General features: G+C 42.1%; 1 protein-coding gene across 7 annotated transcripts in view; it reads left to right on the forward strand.

The window, feature by feature from the left end:
• dennd4c (DENN/MADD domain containing 4C) overlaps positions 1-25,649 on the forward strand; it is a 140,091-nt gene that overhangs the window by 84,398 nt on the left and 30,044 nt on the right. For 6 of the 7 annotated variants that reach the window (XM_060840971.1, XM_060840963.1, XM_060840949.1 and 3 more), the window contains 9 exons: positions 985-1,130; positions 1,467-1,505; positions 3,431-3,561; positions 5,493-5,622; positions 5,949-6,155; positions 6,538-6,666; positions 9,930-10,077; positions 16,933-17,061; positions 23,106-23,213. In XM_060840971.1, the coding sequence (XP_060696954.1) occupies positions 985-1,130; positions 1,467-1,505; positions 3,431-3,561; positions 5,493-5,622; positions 5,949-6,155; positions 6,538-6,666; positions 9,930-10,077; positions 16,933-17,061; positions 23,106-23,213 (1,167 nt within the window). The remainder of the gene's footprint in view (positions 1-984; positions 1,131-1,466; positions 1,506-3,430; positions 3,562-5,492; positions 5,623-5,948; positions 6,156-6,537; positions 6,667-9,929; positions 10,078-16,932; positions 17,062-23,105; positions 23,214-25,649) is intronic. The other variant, XM_060840993.1, reaches the window with a different exon arrangement.

Consider the following 25,649-nt stretch of genomic DNA (forward strand, 5'->3'; position numbering starts at 1 on the left):
GCATTAGGGACAAGTGGGCATGCACACCTGGACCCATCCGATCTTCAGTGCTTTCCAGGGTTCTATCATTCTCTTGCCCTGTCCGTCATACCCAAGTGCATCATCTCCACACTTTTCCAGGTTGAATTCAATTTCAAAAACAGGGCGTTGGGGTGTTGTATCTCCAAGGTGTTGGTGGTGGAGTAACAGCACATCCAGAGCTTCCTCAAACTTTTGGTTGTGGCAGTATGTACATAGCAGTTAGTATAGCAGCAGTAAATGCCTGTGGTAGATAGAAGAAGGGGCAGCATTTGATGGTGAGGAATTCAAGGTTTGGGGAGCAATGGCTGTCCAAGGTTGCAATGTCTGTGCACCAAAAATTGTTGATTAAAAAGCAAACCCTTCCACCCTTTGTCTTACCCAAGGACGCTGTACAGTCTGCTGCTATTTACTGCTGTTATACCAACTACAGTGTACATAAGCCACAAGCAAAGTTTGAAGAAGCTCTGGATGTGCTGTACTCCACCACTAACACCCTGGAGATGGAACACCCTGAGGCCCTGTTTATTGTAACTGGGACTTCAATCAAGCCAATTTAAGGAAGTTGTTGCCCAAGTACCACCAGGACATTACCTGCCTCACCAGGGGCCTGAACATTTTAGATCACTACTCGACGACTGTGAAGGATGCCTACTACTCCATCCCCTGCCCTCATTTCAGGAAGTCTAACACAATGCCATGTTTCTTCTCCCGGCTTACAGGCAAACACTTAAGCAGGAGACCCCCTCTCAGAGACAGGTCCAGTGCTGGTCGGAGGACACAGAGGATCAACTCCAGTGCTGTCTAGAATCGCCTGACTGGGCCTTGTTCAAACAATCTGCCGGTAGATGTGGTAGTTGTGATGAAAGACTAAGTTGTACAACTGGGATATTGTACTGAAGCATCTGCTATGAGATTATACAGCCCTAATTTAACATCTAACTGTCTTGTTTTACCTTTTGGTAGGGTTCTTGAAATCTCGAGATCGAGCACATAATAAATTCTACGTTCAGTTGACTAAAACACAGATGTTTATTCGCTTCATTGAAGAGTGTTCTTTTGTGAGTGACAAGGATGCTGGCCTTGCATTCTTTGATGATTGTATAGATAAGGTAAGGCACAATTCTTGATATATCTTACCTGCTTTTCATGGATGTTTCATAATGTTGCTTCGTGGCATATTTATACTTAATGACTAGCAACTGAAGAATCCAGTTTGATGAGGAAATGTATGACTGGCACCTTTATTGTTTTTAAGTAGCTGTGCAAGGTCGTAAAGTACCATGTTAGAAAATAGAAGTTTCATAGCTCTTGAATATTAGTAGTCCAGTACAGTTTGTTAGTAAATTTGTTTTATTGTTAATATTGATCAGGTATTAATATTTGGTGAAAACAATAATTGAACTTGGGAATAATCTAGCTTTCCACTACTTTTACTCCCTTGCCAGCTTTTTCATTCTGATAAAGGCACAGAGAAAGGAACCAAGGTTAGTATGATTTGTTTGTAGTTTCTTCACTTAATCATTTCCTATAATCAGCAGTAATTCATTTTCACAGTTCATTCGCTCTTCATGTGCATATTGGTATGAGAGTAGTGCGGGGATTATTAGCTAATTTGAGCACCAGGACAAAGTGAAGAGCTATAAAAGCAAAATACTGCATATTCTAGAAATCTGAAACAAACACCATGCTGGAGAAAATCACTAGGTCTGGCAGTTAACATTTCAACTTTTAATGATTTCACTTCACAGATGCTGAGCTTTTCCAGCAACTTCTGTCTTTGTTTCTGATTTACAGCATCTGCAGTTCTTTGTTTTCAGTGAACGTTTCAAGTCTGATATGACTTCTTCAGAACAAAGGTAGCTTTGTTAAGCAGATGAGCAAGGCTTGTGACAAAAAAGATCATGCTTTGAAGATCAAGTATTCAGATCGAAAAGAACTGGGAGATAAGCTAGCTTAAAGTCAGCACTGGGAGAGCAGTTGTCCTGAGAAAGTTCCAGATATTTGACAGGGGTAATCAGTTAGGCTTAGTTTGTGAACAAATGGTTTTAATGTAAAAAAAAAGTACTCCAATGTTTGATTTTAGATGAATATTAAAAGAGACTAAAAGAATATTAAAAGAGAACAGGGAAGTTGAGAAGCAGAAGTGCTTAGAAAGGTAATTTGAAATGTAGGTAAAGGGAGGGTTGCCAGTGTTAGTATATGATTTGGCATGGATCAGAGTTTTGAGGTGTGGAGATCACAGGAGGCGATACAAAGCTGAAGCTGATTATCGATTGGGGTGAGGGGCGAGGCTTGAGGGATTTCAATACAATTGAGAAATTCCTTTTATCAAGTGTTAGAGGACTGGGAATCACAACAGGAAATGAGCACAGAGATAGTGCCTCTAAGTGGCATATGCAGATGGTACTTTCTGGTACATTCATGGGGTGGGCAGCATTTACTGCATATGTTTAATTGTCCAGAGAGCAGTTAAGAGTCAGTCACATTGAAGTGACCTGAAGGCCAGACTAGATATGGATAGCTGATTTCCTCCCTCAGGGACAGTTTAGTCTGGGACATTCAGCCTTGGATCTTTTGGGTGACCATCCTCCAAGGCAGATGTCAGGACAGGCAACAATGCAAAGTGGCCGAGCAGAGGCTGATAACCAAGTCTGGTACCCATGGGGGCGGCCTGAACCGGGACCTTGGGTTCATGTCACACTGCGGGTGACCCCACTGCACCATGCTCGCGTGCACAGTCACACGCGCACACACTGACACAGACACTCGCGCCCCCACGTACTCGCTCGGTTTCCCTGAGCGCGCACATGCACACAAGTTTGTGGGGTGAATTTGTACTTGCAGAATTACATTTTATTTTGTTCAAAAACTGCAAAAATCCATGTAAGACTCTGTAAATCCCACTTTAGAAATACAATCAGTCTGACCTCACATTGGGGCACAGATCGACTTTAATTTCACATCTTCATTTCATTATCTCAGTTGAGATGACACGTATTGTTAAAAGCTCTCTTGTGAATGTAACTTTTAAAAGTTTCTGGGATTTACATGTGAATGAGCTGAAACTAACATGATCATTCTAAAAGATCAAAGACTTAAGCTAAATTTGTTTAATATTACATTCTGTGACATTGCAATCCTGTTGCTATAAAGTCTGTGTCTTATGATTCTGCTCCACAACCACTTGAAGGAGCAGCGCTCCAAAAGCTAGTGCTGCCAAATAAACTGTTGGACTATAACCTGGTGTTGTATGATTTTTAACTGTGAAAATCGACAGTAGCTACATAGTCACAGTTAGTCTAGCTTTTCATTCCACACTGAATGTGTCTTGACAAAGGAGTGAGGGAATACAGTAAAACAGTTAAGTCACAGGGAAAGGTACTAATTTCCTGCATTTACAAACACCAAGGTTGATTCTGACTACACTGAAGATACAAAGCTAATTGAGCTGGATGAGTCACAGAAAAGTGAACATACTGTGTTTATAATGCCATTGGAGCCTCCACCGTCAGATGGAAAAGATTCACCAGGAAAATTTAGGTATTGTATCATAGTCTCATCAAAACCATTTTTTTTTAATAAATGACAACAAGAAGAGTAGCCTTTGAAAATGTTAGTACTGGATGCTGGCTGCTACTAGATGGATGAGAATGCAATCAATCTAACACCCCCTCCCCTAATGGCAAGACTGCCAAGAGAAATTGTTATGGTCAACTATGTCAAAGGATGAGGAGGGGCAACAGCAAAGCCATAAACGACAACCTCCGATTCATTCTGCTACTGTGATGGGGATGGAGCAGATTCAAAGTTGAAGTTTCAGTAAATTTGAACATGCATTTGGGCACTGTCACACATTCAAGGACTTGGAAGAGGAAAGGCATGTCGGTAGGAGATGGAGAAATTACTGTGCGGTATGGAGTTCTTCTTGTTTGGGAGGGGAGTGATAAGAGCATATTTAAACATTAGAGGAACTCTACCTGAAGAGTGAACAGTTAACAATATTGGCTAATATGGGATCAGGAGGAGAGGTTTAGTGATCAACATTTCAACAGAGCGGGAAGTAGGAGGGAAGTAGGCCTCCTGGACAAATGAGGCTGGAGGGGGCATACAGAGGGGAGTAACTAGAGAAGCATGTTGTTTTAAAGCGCGGGTAAGAGACCTGAGAAAAACTGCCCTGATAGGCTAATGGAAAGGGAGTGAAGGGACATGCAGTTGAATGGATGGTGTCAGTCGTCTTGACAAAGAAATCCATGAGCTTCTTGCTCTTATTCTGGAGTCACAACAGCACAAAAGAAATGAGTCCATTTAACTAATCAAGTCCATGTTAACACTGTTGAGGAATCCAATCAGTCCCATTTGTCTGCTCTGTTCTCATGGCCCGATCAGTTTATTTCCCTGAAGTGCCTATCTGTCTTCATCAAACATGTCATAATTTGTACACCTCTAACAGATTGGCCAGCAGTTTCCTTTGCTCAAAGGAGAACAACTTCCAACTTAACATTGCAGCTAATATCTCTCCACCTGGAAAACTTTTGGTAAAATGAGGTCATTTGCATCCATCCTGCAGTGACCAAACCTGGATGCTGTACTCCAGTTGTGAATTGATTAGTGCTTTAGAAAGGTCATCTTAACTTGCCTGCTTTGTGCTCAGTAACTCCAATTTATGAAGCATAAGCTCCCATGTGCTTTTCTAACTACTCAATATTGTTATGATCCTGGATGATACCAGACCTGACTGCCTATTTAGATATGATTTGACACAGGGCTAGTAACTTTTATTTTTGAAATCAACCAAGTGAGAAATCAGGGAATTTAGTAAGGAAATAAAGTGGTAAGATTCCATAGTTTTGAGCAAATAATGACTTTACTACCCAAGTTAATATAGTAATATAATGTATAACATATGCACAAGTCACTTCTAACTCCTAGACATCTCTGGCTTTTCAGCAACTCTTTGCATTTCCCTGCCCCCAGCTACACTCATGAATTGTGTTGCAGGCAGTTTGGCCTCAATCCTGTGAGGTGAACATATCCGTTTAAAATAAAACAATGTAATAGTTACACAAAACAGGAAGCAAAGGCTTAGTCCTTCTCAATCTCTGTTAATTATTCTGCTTCTATCGTTAGATGATCAATTATTTTTATGATTAAAACATAATAATCAGAAAGGCATTGCTCCCCAACCTCGATGTTTGCATGACTTTCATACTTTACTTTGTTTCTCAGCCTTGTTTTAGACTTCGTTCACAAAGCATCCATACTTGTTCAAGCTGAAAGCAGTTTTGCTCATTAACCTGCTCAATTTAAACCAGATGATAACCCTTAAAACAATTGATCTTGTCTTAGCTGTTAAATTAACTGTATTATAATACCTGTATACTTGAATGTATATTTGGATTGTTGAAATTATATTTTATCAAGAAAATATGCAAAGAAACTTAATCAACTTGTATTTGTTGCTTTTGTCTTAGCTACAAAACTTTTCCAGTGCTTAAACCAGAGCTGTTTGACAGACCACAGGAATTAAAAATGCCAATCAACCTTTTAGTTGGAGCTACAATCCCTAGTAGTCCTGCCCTCATGGCAAAAAGAACGAAACAGGTAAGGGATGTTGTATGAGCAGGTTCTTAACTGGGGTGCATAGTTGTACGGATCTCCTCTAAGCAGCATAGCAGTTCATCTGTGTTCAACAAGAAATTTTATTTACATGTCCTTATGATAGGTATGTAAATGTAGCTTCATATTTTGTAGAAACAGCTTTCTAATGAAAAATGTAACATTACTGAAAAAAATTAATATTTTAAGTCAATCTGGCTAAATCTGAAGCTTCTAATGAACCATGGTGAGTATTTTTGTTGGAAGTAACATACTGTGGCACTGTTTTATTACTATATAAATGAAAGAATGATCATTACTTTGTTTCACAGGAGATAAAAACAGCCCATAAAATTGCCAAGAAATACTTCTCGATCCCTGCACTTTGGTCCAAGTGCTTGTTCAGCCATTGTTATAGCCTTTGGTTCATTTGCTTACCAGCATATGTTGGGGTCTCCTATTCCAAGGTCAAAGCATTACAGCAAGCATACAATGTTCTCATCAAAATGAGAAATATGAAGGTGGATCCATTGGATGAGGCAAGTGCACTTTTCACAGCAAAATGATTTTTAATTAAATTGATTGCAGTGTGCAATTTTATATCTGGTAATATTTGTTAATTCTCCTTGAGTCTGTGTCCCTGGAATGTGAATATTAGATGACTGTTCAACAGAAAACTAATGTGCTGCAATTTCTGATTAGCAGTATCATTGACTTAAATGTTTGAATTTTCCACAAAATCTAATTGAGCTTAACAAGCTGAACGTTTCTTCCTATTCCTATTCCTAGATGAACAGATATTTCAGGATCGGTGTTCTGTGAAACTGAGCTGCACTTCTGTCAGTACTGTTTTGACTTATTGTTACAATTCTGTACCATGCACAAGTGCAATTAACTTTATTCCCTTTTCACTATTTTTAGGTGTGCTACAGGGTTCTGATGCAATTGTGTGGACTCTTGGGCCACCCAGTACTTGCTGTTCGAGTACTGTTTGAAATGAAAAATGCAGGTGTGCAACCAAATGCCATTACATACGGTTATTACAACAAGGTACGTTAAAAAGTAAACCAATTTGCATTGTGCAGCAATTCTGAGTTTTTTTTCTTGGCTTTAAAGCTGTTAGTACAAATTATGATAACTGGCTTTTTTCAATAAAAGATCTTGCAACAACATTTTGTTTTGAGGCTATCAGGTTCACAGTTATGCCTGATGCCTTTCTTTCTTGGATCAATGTAGCAAGAAGAAATGGATGGGTTTTCACAGTTTGAACTAGCTGTCTCTTGCATGGTTGGGGCAAAATAATTCAGTGACACCCAAATGCAGTTGAGACAAAGAATTGAACTGTGAGAAGACAACAGGATATGTTTGTAACAGAGCAAAACACATGATTTTGGGGGAAGCGAGCTGGGGGCTGAATGGCCTCCTTTGTTTGAATTAGTTAGATTTTATGAAAAATGTTCTCGATTGAGTCTGATCATTGGGAGTGGTACAGCAGTGTTGGGCAAAGCAGATATTAGGATAGCACTCCTGGGAGAAACAGCCCTCGCAGAGCCAGTACCTTTTTTGTGACTTTCCAGATTTGGTTTGGATTGGTCTATGCTGGTCTGTAGGAAGTCCATGTGCTGGTTGGTTCTAGGTCAAGTAGGAGAAAGTGAGGGCTGCAGATATTGGATATCAGAGTTGAAAAGTGTGGTGCTGGAAAGGCACAGCAGGACAGGCAGCATCTGAGAAGCAAGAGAATCAATGTTTTGGGCATAAGCCTTTCATCAGGAATGTTGGGGGGGGGGGAGGGGGAAAAGGGACAGAGATAAATAGGAGGGTGGAGCAAGTGTAAAGGTAGCTGGGAAGGCAATAGGTAGATACAGATGGGGGGAGGGGGTGGTAGGTCAGAGGGGCGGTGGAGTGGATAGATGGACAGATACGACAGTTCAAGAGGGTAGTGCTGAGTTGGAAGATTGGATCTGGGATGAAGTGGGGAGAGGGGAGATGAGAAAACTGGTGAAGTAGTTGTTGATACCGTATAGTTGGAGGGTCCAAAGGCGGAAGATGAGTTGTTCTTCCTCCAGGTGTTGGGTGGCTTAGATTTCGCAATGGAAGAGGCCCAGGACTTGCAAGTCTTGGGGGAGTTGAAGTGGTTGGCCGTAGGAGGCTGGGGTTGTTTGTTGTGTCCCAGAGTTGTTACCATTGTTTGTGGGTATTGTTTGCAAGTCACTCAGTTTACAGGACAAGATTAGAAAGGGAAGTGAGATATGTACGTGAGGGTGAAAAGAATAGAAAAAACGGTAACAACGTGAGAAGAGGCGTACATGGTATATAAACATTTATTGCCAGATGCAGGTCAAATATTGGGGCACAGCACCGATAACTATTAATTCAATGCAGAAGATTAGCAGTTACTCTTTCCTAGTTGGTTATGAGTAGGAAAGAATATTAACAATCTTGTTTGTTTGCAAAATATTTTTACCCTTTGATTTTCCCTTGTGACTCTGACTCGTTCCCGTTTGCTTTTGTCTCTCTTCTCTTTACCAATTTGCAGGTAGTCACCAGAGTTCTCAGAATTTCTCTCACAATAGGTGTTGGTGCAAACCAAGCCAAGATTCTGAAATAACAATGGCTGAATATAAATCCAAGAATATTTGCATGTTTCACTTGTTCAAATATCCAGAACTGCCTACAATCAGAGTTAGTACCTCTCACACAGACAAAAGTCCTGAACAATTAGACATTTGAATGAAACATATCATCTAACCGATACCTGGTTAATATGGACCAATTAAATTGTACTCTTGTACGCATGTTAACAAATCGGTTTGACAGATGTTTGGTATCATAAAACTTGTTATGAGGTTCATAATATCTTATTTTGAAAACTTGGATTCAAAAGTGGAAGTAAAATAGTTTTTAACCTTTCAGCTGTATGAAAATTTGATTTCCTCCCTCCCTCCCCCAGTTTTTTTTAATAAGTAATTGTGTACAATGGTTTTAACAGCATAGATGTCAGGTGATTTTATCTAAAATTATCAGCAAGCCACGTTAGAACGTTAGAAGATGATTGAAGTGCTTGCAGTTCTAAATTTTCCAATGACCGAAGGGAAGGAAAAGGTCACTGCAAAGCCATAGCCCTCACCATCCTTTATTACGGCACTGAGTCTTGAGTTCTGTGCTACCATCATGCACACCTTCTCGGGTGCTTCCACCATTGTTGCCTCCAATAGCATTCTTAGGATTCACTGGCAGAATGAGATCAGAAACATTGGCTGTTTCCAGGACTTCAAATGTCACAATGATCTTTTTGCAAAACCAGTTGGGTTGAGTAGATCACATTGCTTTGTCCAAGTTAGCCTTGTCCAGAGAGCTGACCACTAATAAACGGAGCAGAGGGGCCTCATTCAGACTTTTCAGGGACTCCCTCAAGAAATTCTTCATAGTATGGCACATTGACCATTGTCAATTAAACCACAAGGAATAGACAGTGATGCCTAGAGATGCTGCATTAGGTATACTGAGCTACCTTTGAGACTAATCGTCGATCTAATATGAAAGAAAAAAGGGCAAAGGATAAATCCAACTGTGGCAGCATTGACTCTTCATTCACTTTTTACATGTTGGGGGCAAATGTTCTGGTGATACATAGGCCTGACGAGCTACCAGCAATCTTGAACTAATGGGTGCAACCTTCTGAAAAGCTGGTACATGAAAAAATGGCAAAACGTTATTTCCATGTTTATTGCCAAGAATCATTTTAAAGTTTGCTTAAACTCATGAGAGCTACTCCTGAATGTAGGTGCACGAGGTTTTGCCAGAAAGAAGTCTGTTATTACAATGCTACCTTTTTAATCTCCAAATCAAAATGCTTATTTCAGAAATAACTGTGGATCACTGGCTATCCTGATCCTTTCAAATTTGTAGCTTGACTGTAATTGCAAGGGTTGGTGAAACAAACATTGAATGGGGAAAGGGTAAGATGATTGTGTAGGTGTTAAAATAAATTTTACGTAACACTAAACATGTATACACGTTTCTTATTAGTTCTGAGCCTGTGCTCCCTTCAGTTATGTGGGTAGATGGGAGAAGTTGTCCTTTTGCCCTTGGAGAGAAGAACCTGCGTCGTGGCAGGTTCAATTGAAACATTCATTTGGGCATTGGATGTTTATTTGGATCAGCAAAAGTGCACAGATTTAGGGGGGAAAAGCAGGAGATCAGCACGAGGTAATGATTCTCATTCGAAAAGAAGGTGCAGATACAATTAACCAAATGGCTGCCTCCACCTTACGACTTCTGTGATTCCGTGTGACTGACTCTTTTTTTTGCAGGCTGTTTTGGAGAGTCCCTGGCCCAGCAGTAATCGCAGTGGTTGCTTTTTATGGACAAAAGTGCGGAATGTGGTTCGTGGTGTATCTCAGTTTCGTCAAGTATTTAAGAAATCAAGTTCCACCAGCCTTCAAGTGCCACTCTTCTCAGGTATCCCTTTCAAAAGAGCAAAATTTTAAGATTGGAGAATGTTTTATTTACTTTTGAAAAGTGAGTGACTCTTGCAGCTTTTGAGAGTGTGATTAAACTAATCAGTTCAGAGGTTCTGTTGGTCCCTCATTAGTGCAGCAGTTTGTTTGAAAGCTGTGTATTGTTGCAATGTTAAATGAAGCAGATGGCACAAACAGGGAAATTTGTCTTGTAATAACTTTACAAGTCATACATTTTTATGCTTTCATGAGATTCAAATGTTGGTAAGAACAGCCTTTGTTGCCAACCTTGGTTGTCTGTCCCCTAATTTCCCTTGTGCTGAACGAATTGCTCCATCATGTCAGAGTCAACCCTATTATTGTCGGTCTTTAGTCATGTACAGACCAGGTAAAGAAAACAGACTTCCTATCCTATCACACGGGATGTTGGTAAACCAGATGTGTTTTTATGACAATTGACAAAAGTTTCATTTAATAGCACCATATCTAATATTGGTTTTCAAAATCAGGTATTTGTTATTTGAATTTCTTTATTAAGATTTGAATTCTACCAATTGCCATGTGGGATATGAATCTGTCCCCAGAACACAGATTGGACTTCTGGATTACTCGTTTAATGTCATTACCACGAGGCCACTGTCTCTCCTTACATTCAGTAGCACAGGTCCAAATCTGCCCAAACCTGTATCATTGAAAGCAGTCCTTTCCCCTTGCGGGTCTTGACACAGATCTGTGTGGGAATTGTTTATCAAGTTTTAACTTTTGATGGGCAATTCTTGTGTGCTTTGAATCCTGCATACAAATTTTTGACTGAATTAGAGTCAGACAGTTGAAGACTTGGGGCAGATCTACAGCATTTAACTTGGTGAGTTATACAAGAAATTGTTTGCTGTGGAATTAGTTCATTGACGAAGCAGTTGAAGATATTTAGAGATACTTCAACTAGTCAAAGCAAGTATATTCCTACAAACTAAAAAAAATTGCCACCTATGGTTAATTGATGAAGTTTGGGAAAGCATCAACTTTTGAGGGGAAAATAAAACACACAATTGTGCAAAGGTGTGTGGTAGGTCAAACGAATGGACGGAATATAAAGAATGGGAGAGATGGCTAAAAGGTTAATTGGGGAAAGAAATTAGAGTATGGGGGAAACCAGCTAGAAACATAAGAATGCATATCAGGAATATCTACACATATATTTAAAAACCATGCCACCACCTGGTGAAGGAACAGCGCTTTGAAATCTAGTGCTTCCAAATAAATCTGTTGGACTATAACCTGGTGGTGTTATTTTTAACTGTTTAAAAGAAGAGTAATTAGTGATTACTAGACCTCTTGAGAGTCAGAATACAGAGCTAATAGAAGAATTAGAAGAACTGATGGATTAAGTTGACAAATGTTTATAGAGGACACAAAAGCATTCTAGTAATATTTTTAATTCAGGAGGTGGAATGGAGAGAGGAATTGATGAAAATACAATCACAGAGAAATGGTACCAAGCAAAATGATGAGCTGTGGGCTGACAAGTCCTTGGGTCCTGATGGGTTTCGTCCTAGGATCTTTAAAAGAGGTGGCTTATTAGGCCCTAGTGTTTATTTTTCTAGCTTTTGCTAGATTCTGGAAAGGTTCTATCTGACTGGCAAGTATTAAATGTGGCACCTTGTCAAATTTCTTCTGGAAGTCCAAGAGAAGGGAGGCATTTCCTGCTGAAGGGCTTGCACCTGAAACGTTAATTCTCCTGCTCCACGGATGCTGCCTGACCTCCTATACTTTTCCAGCTCCACACACTTCGACTCGAGAAGGGAGCGAGGCATAAACAGGAAACAATCAGCCACTTAGCTTGTTTTGTCATGAGGAAGTTATTGGAATCCATCATTGTGGAAGTAGTTATTATTTAGGTAGTCAGAAAGAGTCAAGCTGGCTTTGTGAAAGGGCAATTGCAATAAATCTATTTATTGGAGTTCTTTGCAAGATTTATATGCGATATATAAAGGCACACTGAAAAGCTCATTGTGCTTGGCTTTCCAGGAAATTTGACAAGGTGCCACATCAAAGATTATTGCACAAAGTTGGAGCAGATAGTGTAGGGGTTAACAAACTAGCTTGGATAGACAATTGGCTGGCTGGCAGAAAACTGTGTTTAAATTGGTTTTCATCAGATTGGCAACCTGTGACAAATGGGGCCTCAGCCTTCCACAGTTTTCATCAATGAATTGGGTGAGGGGAAATCAGATGTTATCTGGACTGGGGATTATGAGGAGAGACTGGATAAGCTGGGCTGATTTTCCCCGGAGTGTAGGAGGCTGAGGGGTGACGTTGCATAGGTTTATAAAATCATGGAGGGCATAAATAATGTGAATAGTCAAGGTCTTTTCTCCATGACAGGGGAGTCCAAAACTAAAGATCATAGGTTTAAGGTGAGGAGGAAAAGATTTAAAAGGAACCTGAGGGGCAACTTTTTCATGCAGAGGGTGATGTGTATTAAATGAGCTGCCAGAGGAACCAATAGTAGCAAGTACAATTTACAACATTTATAAGCCATTTGGACAGTACATGGATAGGAACGGTTTAGAACGATATGAGTGAAACAGGCAAATGGGACTAGTTCAGATTAGGAAACGTGGTTAGCATCAATGAGTTGGGCCAAAGGGTCTGTTTTCGTGCTATTTGACTCTGACTCGAAAAGTCATGGAAGCTAAATTTGCAGATGACACAAAGCTAGGTAGGAATGCATGTTGTGAAGAGGATATGAGGTTGCTGGCTGACAAGTTGAGTTGGCAAAAATCTATCAACTACAGCATTTTGTGGGAAAATGTGGACTTATTCACTTTGGCAAAAAGAATAAAAATGCAGATTATCACTGAAAGAGAGAAGACTGCAGAGTTCTGAGGTGCAAAGCATCAAATTATTTGGTGCATGTTATACAAGGTTAGTCTATAGGTACAATAAATAAAGCTAATGGAATGTTATCCTTTATTGCAAGCAGAATTAACCATAGAAATGTTACATGAGCATGGAAATAAGCTCTGAAGAGTCATCGAGACTGGAAATGTTAACTTGCTCTCTTTCTACAGATGCCTGACCCACTCTGATTTCTTGCATTCTTTGTTTTCAGTACTGATTCCAGCATCTGTAATAATTTGGTCCTAAGAATATTATGCCTCAGTTTGCCGTTGAGATCATATTTCAAACAATGCATTTTTGGTTGCGTTATCTGACAAAGGATATAAATGCATTGGAAATCCTCACGGGTGGTCTAGTAGATTGGTACCTGGCTTTGGGAGAAGTCCCGAACTTGCTAGTTAAAAATAGCAGCTTACAACAACTGGTGGCCGAAAATAAACTGACTTGCTTCAGGTATTTTACTGGAGTGAGAGAGATGTTGTCTGCCCTTTTAGTGGTATTAAGGCTGCTGCCAGTATTATTCACATCCAGCTTTTCAGCCACCCAGGAGCCAATCAGTTGTTGTTGAGCTGGCATTTGGCATCCAGAAAGGTCACAACTCCACAACCAAACAGCAATCTGTGGCTGGCTGAATCTCATTTTATACACCGATCCCTAGAGCCAGGCCATCTTCTCTTCGACCTTCTCCCACAATTTGCAAAGCAATTGTGTAAACACAACTTAGAATGAGTTTCTGTAACTTGGTTTTTAAAAAATAAAACCATCGCTTCTTCGGTCTTTTGTTATAAAACACTCCTTTAGCCAGTTCAGTTCACGATCAAAATTAACATAAAGGTTATAGTATTTACACCATGATCTCATTGAATTGTAGAGCATGTTTAAGGTGGGGGTGAATGGCCTACTTCTGTTCCTCATTCATTTGTTTGTATGATCTCATTGTCATTGGACCAGACTGAGAGTGGCATGCTTAAGGCTTTAACGGTTTTTCTTGGCTACTCAGATATATATTTTTCATTGAAAATGTTTCAAATAATTTGATGTTAATAATTGAAAGCTCTTCAGTCAAAATTGGCTTAAATAGAGGCTATTGTTTATAACTGTTTATTTTTAAAGCTAGTTCCATTCTTAATTAGAAAGTTCAATAAGCAGCTATTTAAAAGTGTACCATGCAGTATTCTATGTTCTGCTTGGATAGTGGCCTTGTTTTGCCATTTGAAGTCCTCCAGCTAGCGAGAGGGGAGAATTTGGACTGTGGACTTCACTGCTGTTTTGACTACTTTTAATGGAGGAAAAAGTGAGGACTGCAGATGCTGGAGATCAGAGCTGAAAATGTGTTGCTGGTTAAAGCGCAGCAGGTCAGGCAGCATCCAAGGAACAGGAAATTCGACGTTTCGGGCATAAGCCCTTCATCATTCCTGATGAAGGACTTATGCCCGAAACGTCAAATTTCCTGTTCCTTGGTTGCTGCCTGACCTGCTGCGCTTTAACCAGCAACACATTTTCAGCTCTGACTACTTTTAATACCAGGTTCTGCCACAATGACGCATGATGTAGTGTATTGGTGGCACAGCATCACGTATTTCATGAAGCAACCCCTGGATAAGAAAAATTTTAACTGCTTTTTCTTCCATTTTATTGGTCTACGTTTTTTTGAAAATAATGGTCATGTTAGCAGTGTTTCATATTGCTTATGTGCAATTCAGACAGCAAATTCTGATAACATACGAGCAGTTAAAACACAAATCTAGGAGTTGGTTCACAAGATCTGATGTTCCACCTGAAACTTCACAAAGTAGCCACTTCACAGTATAATTTGCTATTCCAGTCTATTAAGTAGTGTAAACTTCATGTTTCTAGCTTTCTCTATAGAAAGAAAATGCACCAGAAAATCTTGGTTCGAGTCCATTCCGATCTACATACCCTTTTGGTGGTTTGGATTGTTTGGCTAATGTAAGCCTTACCTGGCAGTGAAAATTAACTTTTGTAGGTCAAAGAATTCCATTCCAACACCTTTGATTCTTTGATATTTTAAAAAAGGATTCTCATTGTCGCTTTTCTCTCCATTTGATACTTCTCTCTCTCTCTCTCTCTCTCTCTCTCTCTCTCTCTCTCTCTCTCTCTCTCTCCCTCTCCCTCTTTACTTTCTGTACTTCATTTGACATTGATTTCACTATTCTTGCTTACACTTCCTGGTTCAGACTGGTTTTAAAAAAAAGTAGTTTCTTGGCCTGATGACTTGAAAGCCCCACAAGGAATGTTGCACTTATTAGAAATTTGTGTGATTGTGACTTGCAGTACAAAACTCTGTAGAAAGATCGTTCAAAAGAAATTAAAAATGCTGAAAATGCTCAGCTTAGGCAGCATCTGTGGAGAGAGTAAGTGTTAAATGTTTCTGGTTGACCAGGATACAACACCTGAAATATTGACTCTTTCTTTCTTTCCATATATGCTATCTAGCCAGTGCTGAGTCTTTCTAGCATTTTCTGTTTTTCTTTAGTATTTCCACATTTGCAGCATTTTTGCTTCTGTTTAAATAGGTTTTCGTTGGAAGGGCAATGCATGAAATCAAGCTTCTTGGATAGGTTTATGAACAAAAGGAAAAATACTGACTTTGTTTAGCCAGAGAGAGAGAGAGCGCAAAGGAAGTTCTTTTGGACTATATGGGTATATTAATTAAATATTTAATGGGAAAGACATGACGAAAAGATGTTTCCTTTTGCTGTGGGGTCTAGATAAAAGGCAAGACAGTTAAAACTGAGATAAGGAAGTACATTTTCACTTAAGATGAATCTTTTGTAATATTCTATCCCATGGGGCTGTGAACATGAAGCTCAAGTCAGATCTTGATACATTTCTAATTATAAGTAACATCATGGGGTACAGGGATAGTGTGAGAATATGGCTTGAGGTGGATGATCAGATGGACCAATAAATTGCAGTGAAGGAATAAAATCACAAATTGATACAAATAGGTTAGGTGATTGGGTCAAAATTTGGCGGATGTTGTGTGACACTGGGCAGTGGGAGGTTATCCATTTTGGTTGAAAGAGTAGGAAGGCAACTTAGCGAAATGGAGAGAAACTTCAGAATTTTTCGGTGCAGCGGGATCTGGATGTTCTTGTGCATGAACTGCAGAAAGCTAGTACTCATGTAATAAAGGAAGCAAGTGGAATTTTGGTATTTGATGCTAAAGGAGTAGACTACAAAATAGAGAAGTATTGTTGCAACTGTACAAAATGTTAGAATGACCACTCTGGAGTATTGCACGCAATTTTGGTCCCATTATTTGAGGAGAAATGTGGTTGCTTTGGAGGCAGTTGAGGAGATTCACTGGATTGATTCCAAAGGTATGGGGTTTATCTTTTGGAGAGATTAAGTAGCTTAGGCCTAGACACTCTAGTGTTCAGAAGAATGAAAGGAGATCTAACTGAGGCATAAAAGATGCTGAAGGGTATTGACAAGGTAGACACACAAAGGATGTCTCATGTGGAAGAGTCTAGAACTAGGGGTTTTATGGAGTAGTAAAATTTGCGCAGAGGTGAGGAGAAATTATTTCTCTAAATTTACTACCTAGAGTGTGGTGGATGCTGGGGCATTGAGTCATTTAAGGAGGAGACAAACAGATGTTTAATTAGTAATGGGATGAAGTGTTATGGAGAGCAGGCAGGAAGGTGGAGTAGAGGCAAAGGTAAGATCAGCCGTGATCCTCTCTAATTACACAGCAGGCTCAAGGGGCTGAATTGCCGCCTCCTGATCTAAGTTCTTCCTTATCAGCTATGATCTAGAATGGTGGAGCAGCCTCAAGTGGCTGCACCTGTTTTCTTGTTCCTCTGGTTTAACAGTTTTCAACTAAACTGGAATAGTTTTGGTGGATTGTCCCCTTTGAAGGTATTTTATATAATATTTTACATTTGTTTTTATTTTCTGTACTATCAACTGACGATGTGCACAGGTGGAAGTGATACAGATGCTGTGAGCCACGGCAGCGTGGATAGTTCTAATGATGCTAACAGTGGAGAGCATGTGCTGTTCGTCCGAGATCTAATCAGACTAGATTCCACCGATAATCACGGTAGCACAGGTATTCGCTTTTGTATTGTGCTAGCACCATTAGTGATCTTTGAGTTTACCAATGACTCATGTTTACTTTATCCCTATTATTATCTGGCACTCACTCTCTTAAAGCTCCTTTTATGCTTTCTTCTGTTGAGCATTGTTTGCTTGTGTCAAAGGTGGAAAGTCCTTGCATTTGACTTCGCATTTTTCGTTTTTGTGCTACTTTTGACTGAATGTTGTTGCATGTTGTGTGAAACATCTTGTGATTGCAAGTTTGCAGTGTTGACAGTGAGAGATTTCAAAGTTAGTTAATTCTTCCTGATTTGAATGAATATATACAAATACTGCAGTGTAAGTAGTTGGATATTCTATGCCACCTGTCCTTCGTGGAGAAATCTGCGAAGAGAAACACCTTTTGACCACAAGTTGATAAGGAAGTGGTCAGCATGTCGTGCCCTTGAGACCGTGCGGGAAGTGAAGAGGTTGTTCCCTGAGCAGACTGTTAAAGTCACTTGACAGAATGCCCCATCACCAGAATGTTCCAACAAGTGCCAGGACATTGTTTGGCTGCTGGTGAGATCTTTCATCTACACCCAGACTCTCTGGGCCACCACACACTAACTCCAAAGAGTCTGCAGGGAGGATAGAGATTGTCACGCACCTCTTTCTGGGATGCGCCTTTGCAAAGCAAGTCTGAAGAAAGGTAGTGGTTCTTGGGGGTTTCATCCTGAACAGCTCCCTGATGCAAGACTCTGCTCTACGGTCTGTTCCCCGAAACCCATCCCAGACAAACATCAGCACCTGGAGGACCATCAACTCGGTGAGACACGTGTTTCCCTGGCCAAAACTTATTGGTCTTCCAGAACAAGGGGTTGACCTTGGAGTGTTGTGGACTGGCACATTCCAAGGTCCAAGATTGTGTTCTGAGGGACACAGTGAAGCTTTGGGGCACCTGCTGCCAAGGCACTCTGGGGCAAGACCACTATCTTTAGTATACTGAAATCCGTTCAGTTATCAGACCCCCCACCCCCACCCCAACACACACAGTTATCTCAAATATGTAAATATACAGTTGTCCAAGTAAGAAATGTTTTTGTTTCTCCTCCATATGCAGCTGTACAAAACCGAAGAGCTTTAGGTAAGATTAGAGTACTTAGTGTGGCAATAGACCCTTCGGCCCAACAAGTCCACACCGACCCGCCGAAGCACAACCCACCCAGACCTGTTCCCCTACATTTACCCCTTCACCTAACACTACGGGTAATTTAGCGTGGCCAATTCACCTAACCTGCACATTTTTGGACTGGGAGGAAAGCGGAGCAGCCGGAGGAAACTCACGCAGACACAGGGAGAACATGCAAACTCCACACAGTCGCCGGAGGTGGGAATTGAACCTGGATCTCTGGCGCTGTGAGACAGCACAGTGCCATATGTGTACAAAGATACTTTATGAATCAAGTATATTTTTGAAATTAAAAAATGATAGTTTATGCTGAGGGTTGCACCTCAGAAAGGGAAGAGCCTGAGAAGGAGAGTCTTTCATGGCAATCTCAGCTGATGTCTTGCATGATAAAATTGCAATCACTGAGGAAATTTCAATTGACCAGGCTCCATCTCGTGGCACTTGCTGGTCAGTGCAGGCAGAACCACCAGCACTGACCCACCAACTTTTGCCACAAGGTGGATTTCCGAACAGCAGCCGGGACACCAGTGATTTCAAGGGTAAGAACTGCGGGTTGGATAAATCAGTACAGACTACAGATTCAAAAACACCAGCAACGGTTCTCCCTCAAGATCCTCCACTCCACGCTCGCAGCAATGCGCTGGCACCTGTCAGCCCTGCCTCAGCTGAGGGCCACACTCTCAGAATTGCAAAGGACCCATTCTGTACTACATCATCCTCAGGAGAATTCATACTCTCGACAAACAGTATTTCAACTACATCTCAAACATCAAAAACTGTTAAAAATCATACAACACCAGATTATAGTCCAACAGGTTTAATTGGAAGCACACTAGCTTTCAGAGCGACGCTCCTTCATCAGGTGATTGTGGAGAGCTCAATCCTAACACAGAATTTATAGCAAAAACTTAGTGTGATGTAACTGAAATTATATGTTGAAAAATTGATTGTTAAGCCTTTCATCTGTTAGAATACAGTGATAGTTTCACTTCTTTCATGTGTAAATCACAAAACCTTTTTTTAACAAGTTGCATTCTCGGGTTAGCTGTTAACAATTGATAGCTAGACAATATGTTGAAGGTGTTAGCCCCTTGTGTTCTCTGTACTTTGCTCAAAAACTGCATACATTCATGTAGAACTCTGAGCTCAAAAACTGCATGAAGTTATGTAAAACTCTGTTATCTCCCTTTTTAGATTAGAATCAATCTAAACATCAGGTCATAGACAGAGAACACAGGGAGCTAACACCTTCAACATATTGTCTAGCTATCACCATTGTTAACAGCTAACCCGAGAATGCAACTTTTTAAAAAAGGTTTTGTGATTTACACATGAAAGAAGTGAAACTATCACTGTATTCTAACAGATATAAAAGGCTTAACAGACAATTAATTTTTCAATGTATAATTTCAGTTACATCACACTGCAAATTTTTGCTATAAATTCTGTGTTAGGATTGAGTCCTCCACTATCACCTGATGAAGGAGCGTCGGTCCGAAAGCTAGTGTGCTTCCAATTAAACCTGTTGGACTATAACCTGGTGCTGTGTGATTTTTTAACCTTGTACACCCCAGTCCAACACCGGCATCTCCAAATCATCAAAATCTGTAAGTACAACAAACTTTTATCTACCCACCCCCATAACCAGCGCTCCTCAAACATTCCAGAAGATTCCCCTGGCCTCTGGAACTGCTCGGACGCCATTAGCCATGCGCTGGTGCAGCTGCCACCCCCATGCTGATTGATGTCACTTCCGCCCCCATCACGGCCACTCCCACAGCCATTTCCACCCCTCACAATTCCTCATGCATCACACGTAACATCACTTCCGCGCTTCACATTATCGCTGATGTCACGCGCTCAGTGACTTCCGCCACCCGTACTGCCGTGTCTGCTGCCACTTCCACCCCCACCAATGCCACTCACCTGCATTCTGCTGACACGCTCCCACAGACCCCACTGTCACCATTCCCGGCCCCCAGTATCCTGAGGGGAACGCCACCTCTGCTCATGACTCCACCCCCATTCCCCCTACCATAACACCCACTCCAGTTACCGGCTACGCCCCCACTCTCAGCTCCACACCCATAACAGATCCCAGCCCTGCCGAGTTTTCACCATCCCTCCAGACCTCCCCCTCACGAGGACAAACGATCAGTCTTCAGCAAAGGACTCCCCTTCATCCCCCTCTGTCCACACATCAATGAATTTAATACACGCCATGACATCGAACAATCCTTCCGCCACCTCCGCCTCTGAGCTTACTTTCACAATCAGGACTCCTGCCCAGCTTCCGAGGACCCATTTGCCCACCTCCAACACACTGCATCCACCTGGACACCCCGCGCTGGCCTATTACCTGCCCTCGACCTCTTCATTTCCAGCTGCTGCCGGGACATTAACCGCCTCAACCTGTCTACCCCCCTCCCCCACTCTAACCTCTAACCCTCACAACACGCAGCCCTCCAATCCCTCTGCTCCAATTCCGACCTCCCCATCAAGCCAGCAGATAAAGGAGGCGCAATGGTAGTCTGGCGCACTGATCTCTACACCGCTGAAGCCAACGCCAACTCGAGGGCACCTCTTCCTACCGCTCCCTCGACTATGACCCCACCCCCATCACCAAACCATCATCTCCCAGACCATACAGAACCTCATCACCTCAGGAGATCTCCCAAGCACAGCTGCCAACCTCATAGTCCGGGAACCCCGCACTGCCCGGTTCTACCTCCTTCCCAAGATCCACAAGCCTGACCACCCTGGCTGACCCATTGTCTCAGCATGCTCCTGCCCCACTGAACTCATCTCTACCTACCTCGACACAGTCCTATCCCCCCTAGTCCAGGAACTCCCCACATACGTTCGAGACACCACCCACGCCCTCCACCTCCTCCAAGACTTCCATTTCCCCGGCCCCCAATGCCTCATCTTCACCATGGATATCCAATCCCTCTACATCTCCATCCGCCATGGTGAGGCCTCCAAGCCCTCCGCTTTTTCCTCTCCAGATGTCCCCAACAATACCCTTCCATCGACACTCATTCATTTGGCCGAACTGGTCCTCACCCTTAACAATTTCTCCTTCGAATCTTCCCATTTCCTCCAGACCACAGGGGTAGCCATGGGCACACGTATGGGCCCCAGCTATGCCTATCTCTTTGTTGGCTACGTTGATCAGTCGATCTTCCGTAATTACACCGGCACCACTCCCCACCTCTTCCTTCGCTACATTGATGACTGCATTGGCGCCACTTTGTGCTCCCGTGAGGAGGTTGAGCAATTCATCAACTTCACCAACACATTCCACCCTGACCTTAAATTTACCTGGACCATCTCTGACACCTCCCTGGACCTCTCCAATTCCATTAATGACGACTGACTTGACACTGACATTTTTTACAAACCCACCAACTCCCACAGCTACCTGGATTACAGCACTTCCCACCCTACCTCTTGCAAAAATGCCATCCCGTATTCCCAATTCCTCCGCCTCTGCCGTATCTGCTCCCAGGAGGACCAGTTCCACCACAGAACACACCAGATGGCCTCCTCCTTTAGAGACCGCAATTTCCCTTCCCATGTGGTTAAAGATGCCCTCCAACGCATCTCATCTACATCCCGCACCTCTGCTCTCAGACCCCACCCCTCCAACCGTAACAAGGACAGAATGCCCCTGGTGCTCTCCTTCCGCCCTACAAAGTTTCGCATAAACCAAATCATCCGCCGACATTTCCGCCACGTCCAAAAAGACCCCACCGGGGATATATTTCCCTCCCCACCCCTTTCCGCCTTCCACAAAGACCGTTCCCTCCGTGACTACCTGGTCAGGTCCACACCGCCCTACAACCCACCCTCCCATCATGGCACCTTCCCCTGCCTTCGCAGAATTGCAAAACTTGCGCCCACACCTCCTCCCTCACCTCCATCCAAGGCCCTAAAGGAGCCTTCCACATCCATCAAAGTTTTACCTGCACATCCACCAATATTATTTATTGTATCCGTTACTCCCGATGCAGTCTCCTCTACATGCCTCCGATCAGAGCGCTTTAGGGAACATCTCCTGGAACCCGCACCGATCAACCACACCGCCCCGTTGCCCAGCATTTCAACTCCCTCTCCCACTCTGCCGAGGACATGGAGGCCCTGGGCCTTCTTCACCGCCGCTCCCTCACCACCAGACGCCTGCAGGAAGAACGCCTCATCTTCTGCCTCAGAACACTTCAACCCCAGGGCATCAATGTGGACTTCGACAGTTTCCTCATTTCCCCTTCCCCCACCTCAACCTAGTTCCAAACTTTCAGCTCAGTACTGTCCCCATGACTTGTCCTACCTGCCTATCTCCTTTTCCACCTATCCACTCCACCCTCCTCCTTGACCTATCACCTTCATCCCCTCCCCCACTCACCTATTGTACTCCATGCTACTTTCTCCCCACTCCCACCCTCCTCTCATTTATCTCTCCACCCTTCAGGCTCTCTGCCTTAATTCCTAATGAATGGCTTTTGCCTGAAACATTGATTTTACTGCTCCTCGGATGCTGCCTGAACTGCTGTGCTCTTCCAGCACCACTAATGCAGAAAAGAGCGACTGAGGGCAGGGGTAAGAACAGAAGAAACTTGAAGAGGACTAAGCGCAGGAACAGAAACATTGAGTAAAGGTCTTCAAAGCAGGAGGGAACAGAGCATGAACTCTGGCAAATGACGTTAAATTGAAACTCTCAACATTCCAAAAGTGTATTGTCTTTATTTTGTTAATGGTTTTAAAGCGCAATAACTTTAACTTGACTTTGAACAGGGACTAACTGGGGACAAAAATGCATAAATAACTTAATTTCTTGTGAAATAGCTTTGCATAAATAATTCATACTTTACTTGGCTTTCTTACAGGTGCCCAGTCAGACCAAGGGTATGGATCTAAAGATGAACTTCGACGTGATGACACTGAAGAAACGCTGATAGAAATTGACTCATCCAGTACAATTAAAGAGGAAAGAGGTGAAGATTGACAATCAATGTGACTGCAAATAGAACATAACTTTGGCATTTTCTTTCATTTTGTAAAGACCCCCGAGTGATAGCACATTAGAGTTCATGTCAAACCATTTTTTTTTTGTGCATCATTTACTTCTACTGTAGATGTTTAGATTAGATTAGATTTACAGTGTGGAAACAGGCCCCTCGGCCCAACAAGTCCACACCGACCCGCCGAAGCGCAACCCACCCATACCCCTACATTTACCCCTTACCTAACACTAGGGGCAATTTAGCTTGGCCAATTCACCTGACCCGCACATCTTTGTGACTGTGGGAGGAAACCGGAGCACCCGGAGGAAACCCACGCAGACACGGGGAGAACGTGCAAACTCCACACAGTCAGTCGCCTGAGTCGGGAATTGAACCCGGGTCTACAGGCGCTGTGAGGCAGCAGTGCTAACCACTGCACCAAGAGTCCAAGAAGTACGTGCTGCTTCATTCTGAGGTGACAAACATGAGGGAAGCCAAGTTTTCAGAGAATGGTTTTCTGTTGCAATTTCTGATCAATTTGAGCAAAGTTCATCTATTAAAGCCAGGTACATGGCAAAGGTAGAATAAAACCTTGGAAATGCTTCTAATTAATGGACTGTAACTATTTGGAAATTATATACTGCAAATGTGTATTTATGACAATGACGTGAAATGACTGTTTCAGGATAAGTTTCTAGTGAATTGAATTGCATTGAACTGAGTTTGTCACGTTGTACTGAGGCACAGTGAAAAGCTTTGTCTTGCGAGTAATACAGGCAGATCACTGAGTTAAGTAGCATAGATAGTAAATAATAGGTAAACAGTGGCAAAAACAAAAACTCAGGTACAGGTGAATGTTAAGAATTTGAGTCCGGTCAGTATTTTAACAATAGGTTTGAAACTGTTGTGAAACCGGCTGGCACATGTGTTCAGGCTTCTGTAACTCCCAGATGGTAGAGGTTGTAGAAAAACATTGCCAGGATGGGATGGATCTTTGAGAATGCTGGTGGCCTTTCCTTGACAGCAGGCCTGGTAGATGGATTCTATAGATTGGAGGTTGGCCTTTGTGATTGTCCACGCTGAGTTCACCACTCTCTGTAACTGTCTCTGATCTTAACTGGTACAGTTGCCATACCAGGTTAGTGATACGTCCAGACAGACTGCTCTCGATGGCACCCCTATAAACGTTGGCAAGGGTATTCGCCATCATGTGTACAGGAAATGGTCTGAGATCACTATTTAAAAGGCAGCATATGTGATTACTGCTATTCGGTGTCAATGTAGTGATAGATTAGATTACTCAGTGTGGAACAGGCCCTTCGGCCCAGCAAGTCCGCACCGACCCTCCAAAGAGTAACCTACCCAGACCCATTTCCCTCTGACTAATGCTCTGAATACTATGGGCAATTTAGCATGGCCAATTTAACTGATTTGCACATCTTTGGAATGTGGGAGGAAACCAGAGCACCCAGAGGAAACCCACAGTGTTTTGGATGACGGAGTATTTTGGATGAGTTGGGCCAAAGTGTTTTTTTTCTGTGCTGTATGATTCTCCACCAAGTATCCAAGTTCACCAGGTAATAGGGAAGGCAAATGAAATCTTGGCCTTTATTGAGGGTAGAAATGATGAAATCCTACTAAAACTATACAAGACACAAGTCAAACCACAGCTGCAAGACTGAGAACAACTTGGGGCTCCTTCTTGAAGAAGAGATTTACTGGCGTTGATGGCTGTCCAAAGGTGGCTCACTATATTGATCTCTATTAGAGGGATTTTCTTATGAAGAGAATCCGAGTTGTTTGGCTGTACGGTCATTGAAGTTTATAAGAATGAAAGATGACTTTTGAAACATTACATGACTATTAGGGCACTTGAGAGGGTGGATGTGGAGAGGTTGTTTCCCTTTTTGGGAAAGTCGAGGACCAGAGGGCATCATTTCCGAATGAGGAGCTGCCACGTAAAACAGAGATGAGAAATATTTTCTCTCCAAGGTTAGTAAGTCTGGAATTCTTTATTGTAGGTTATATTCAAGGCTGAGATGGACAGGTTTTGGCAGGCAAGCAGAGTCAAGGATGATCAGATCAGAAATTATTTCATTGAATGGCAGAATCTGACTTGATTAGCAGAATGGCCTAATTCTGCCTGTACATCTCCTGCCTCTCTGATCACGTTTTTGGTATCTGACCTAATGTATGATTCAGTGTCATGTTGTTTTATAATGTTCCTGCAAGCTACCTTACAACTCCCATTATTTTAGAAAGACAACATGAATGTAAATTGTTTTTCTGCAGTTTATTCCTGTATTAAGTATCTGTTGAAACATCATAAAAATGGAGACTACGCTCTTCAAGCCTGCCCTGCCATTTGATATAATCATGACTAATTTTCCTCACTTCCACTTTCCTGCAAATTTTACGTAGCTTTAT

This window comes from Hemiscyllium ocellatum, chromosome 2 (genome assembly GCF_020745735.1).
Source record: "Hemiscyllium ocellatum isolate sHemOce1 chromosome 2, sHemOce1.pat.X.cur, whole genome shotgun sequence".
NCBI classification, from domain to species: Eukaryota; Metazoa; Chordata; class Chondrichthyes; order Orectolobiformes; family Hemiscylliidae; genus Hemiscyllium; species Hemiscyllium ocellatum.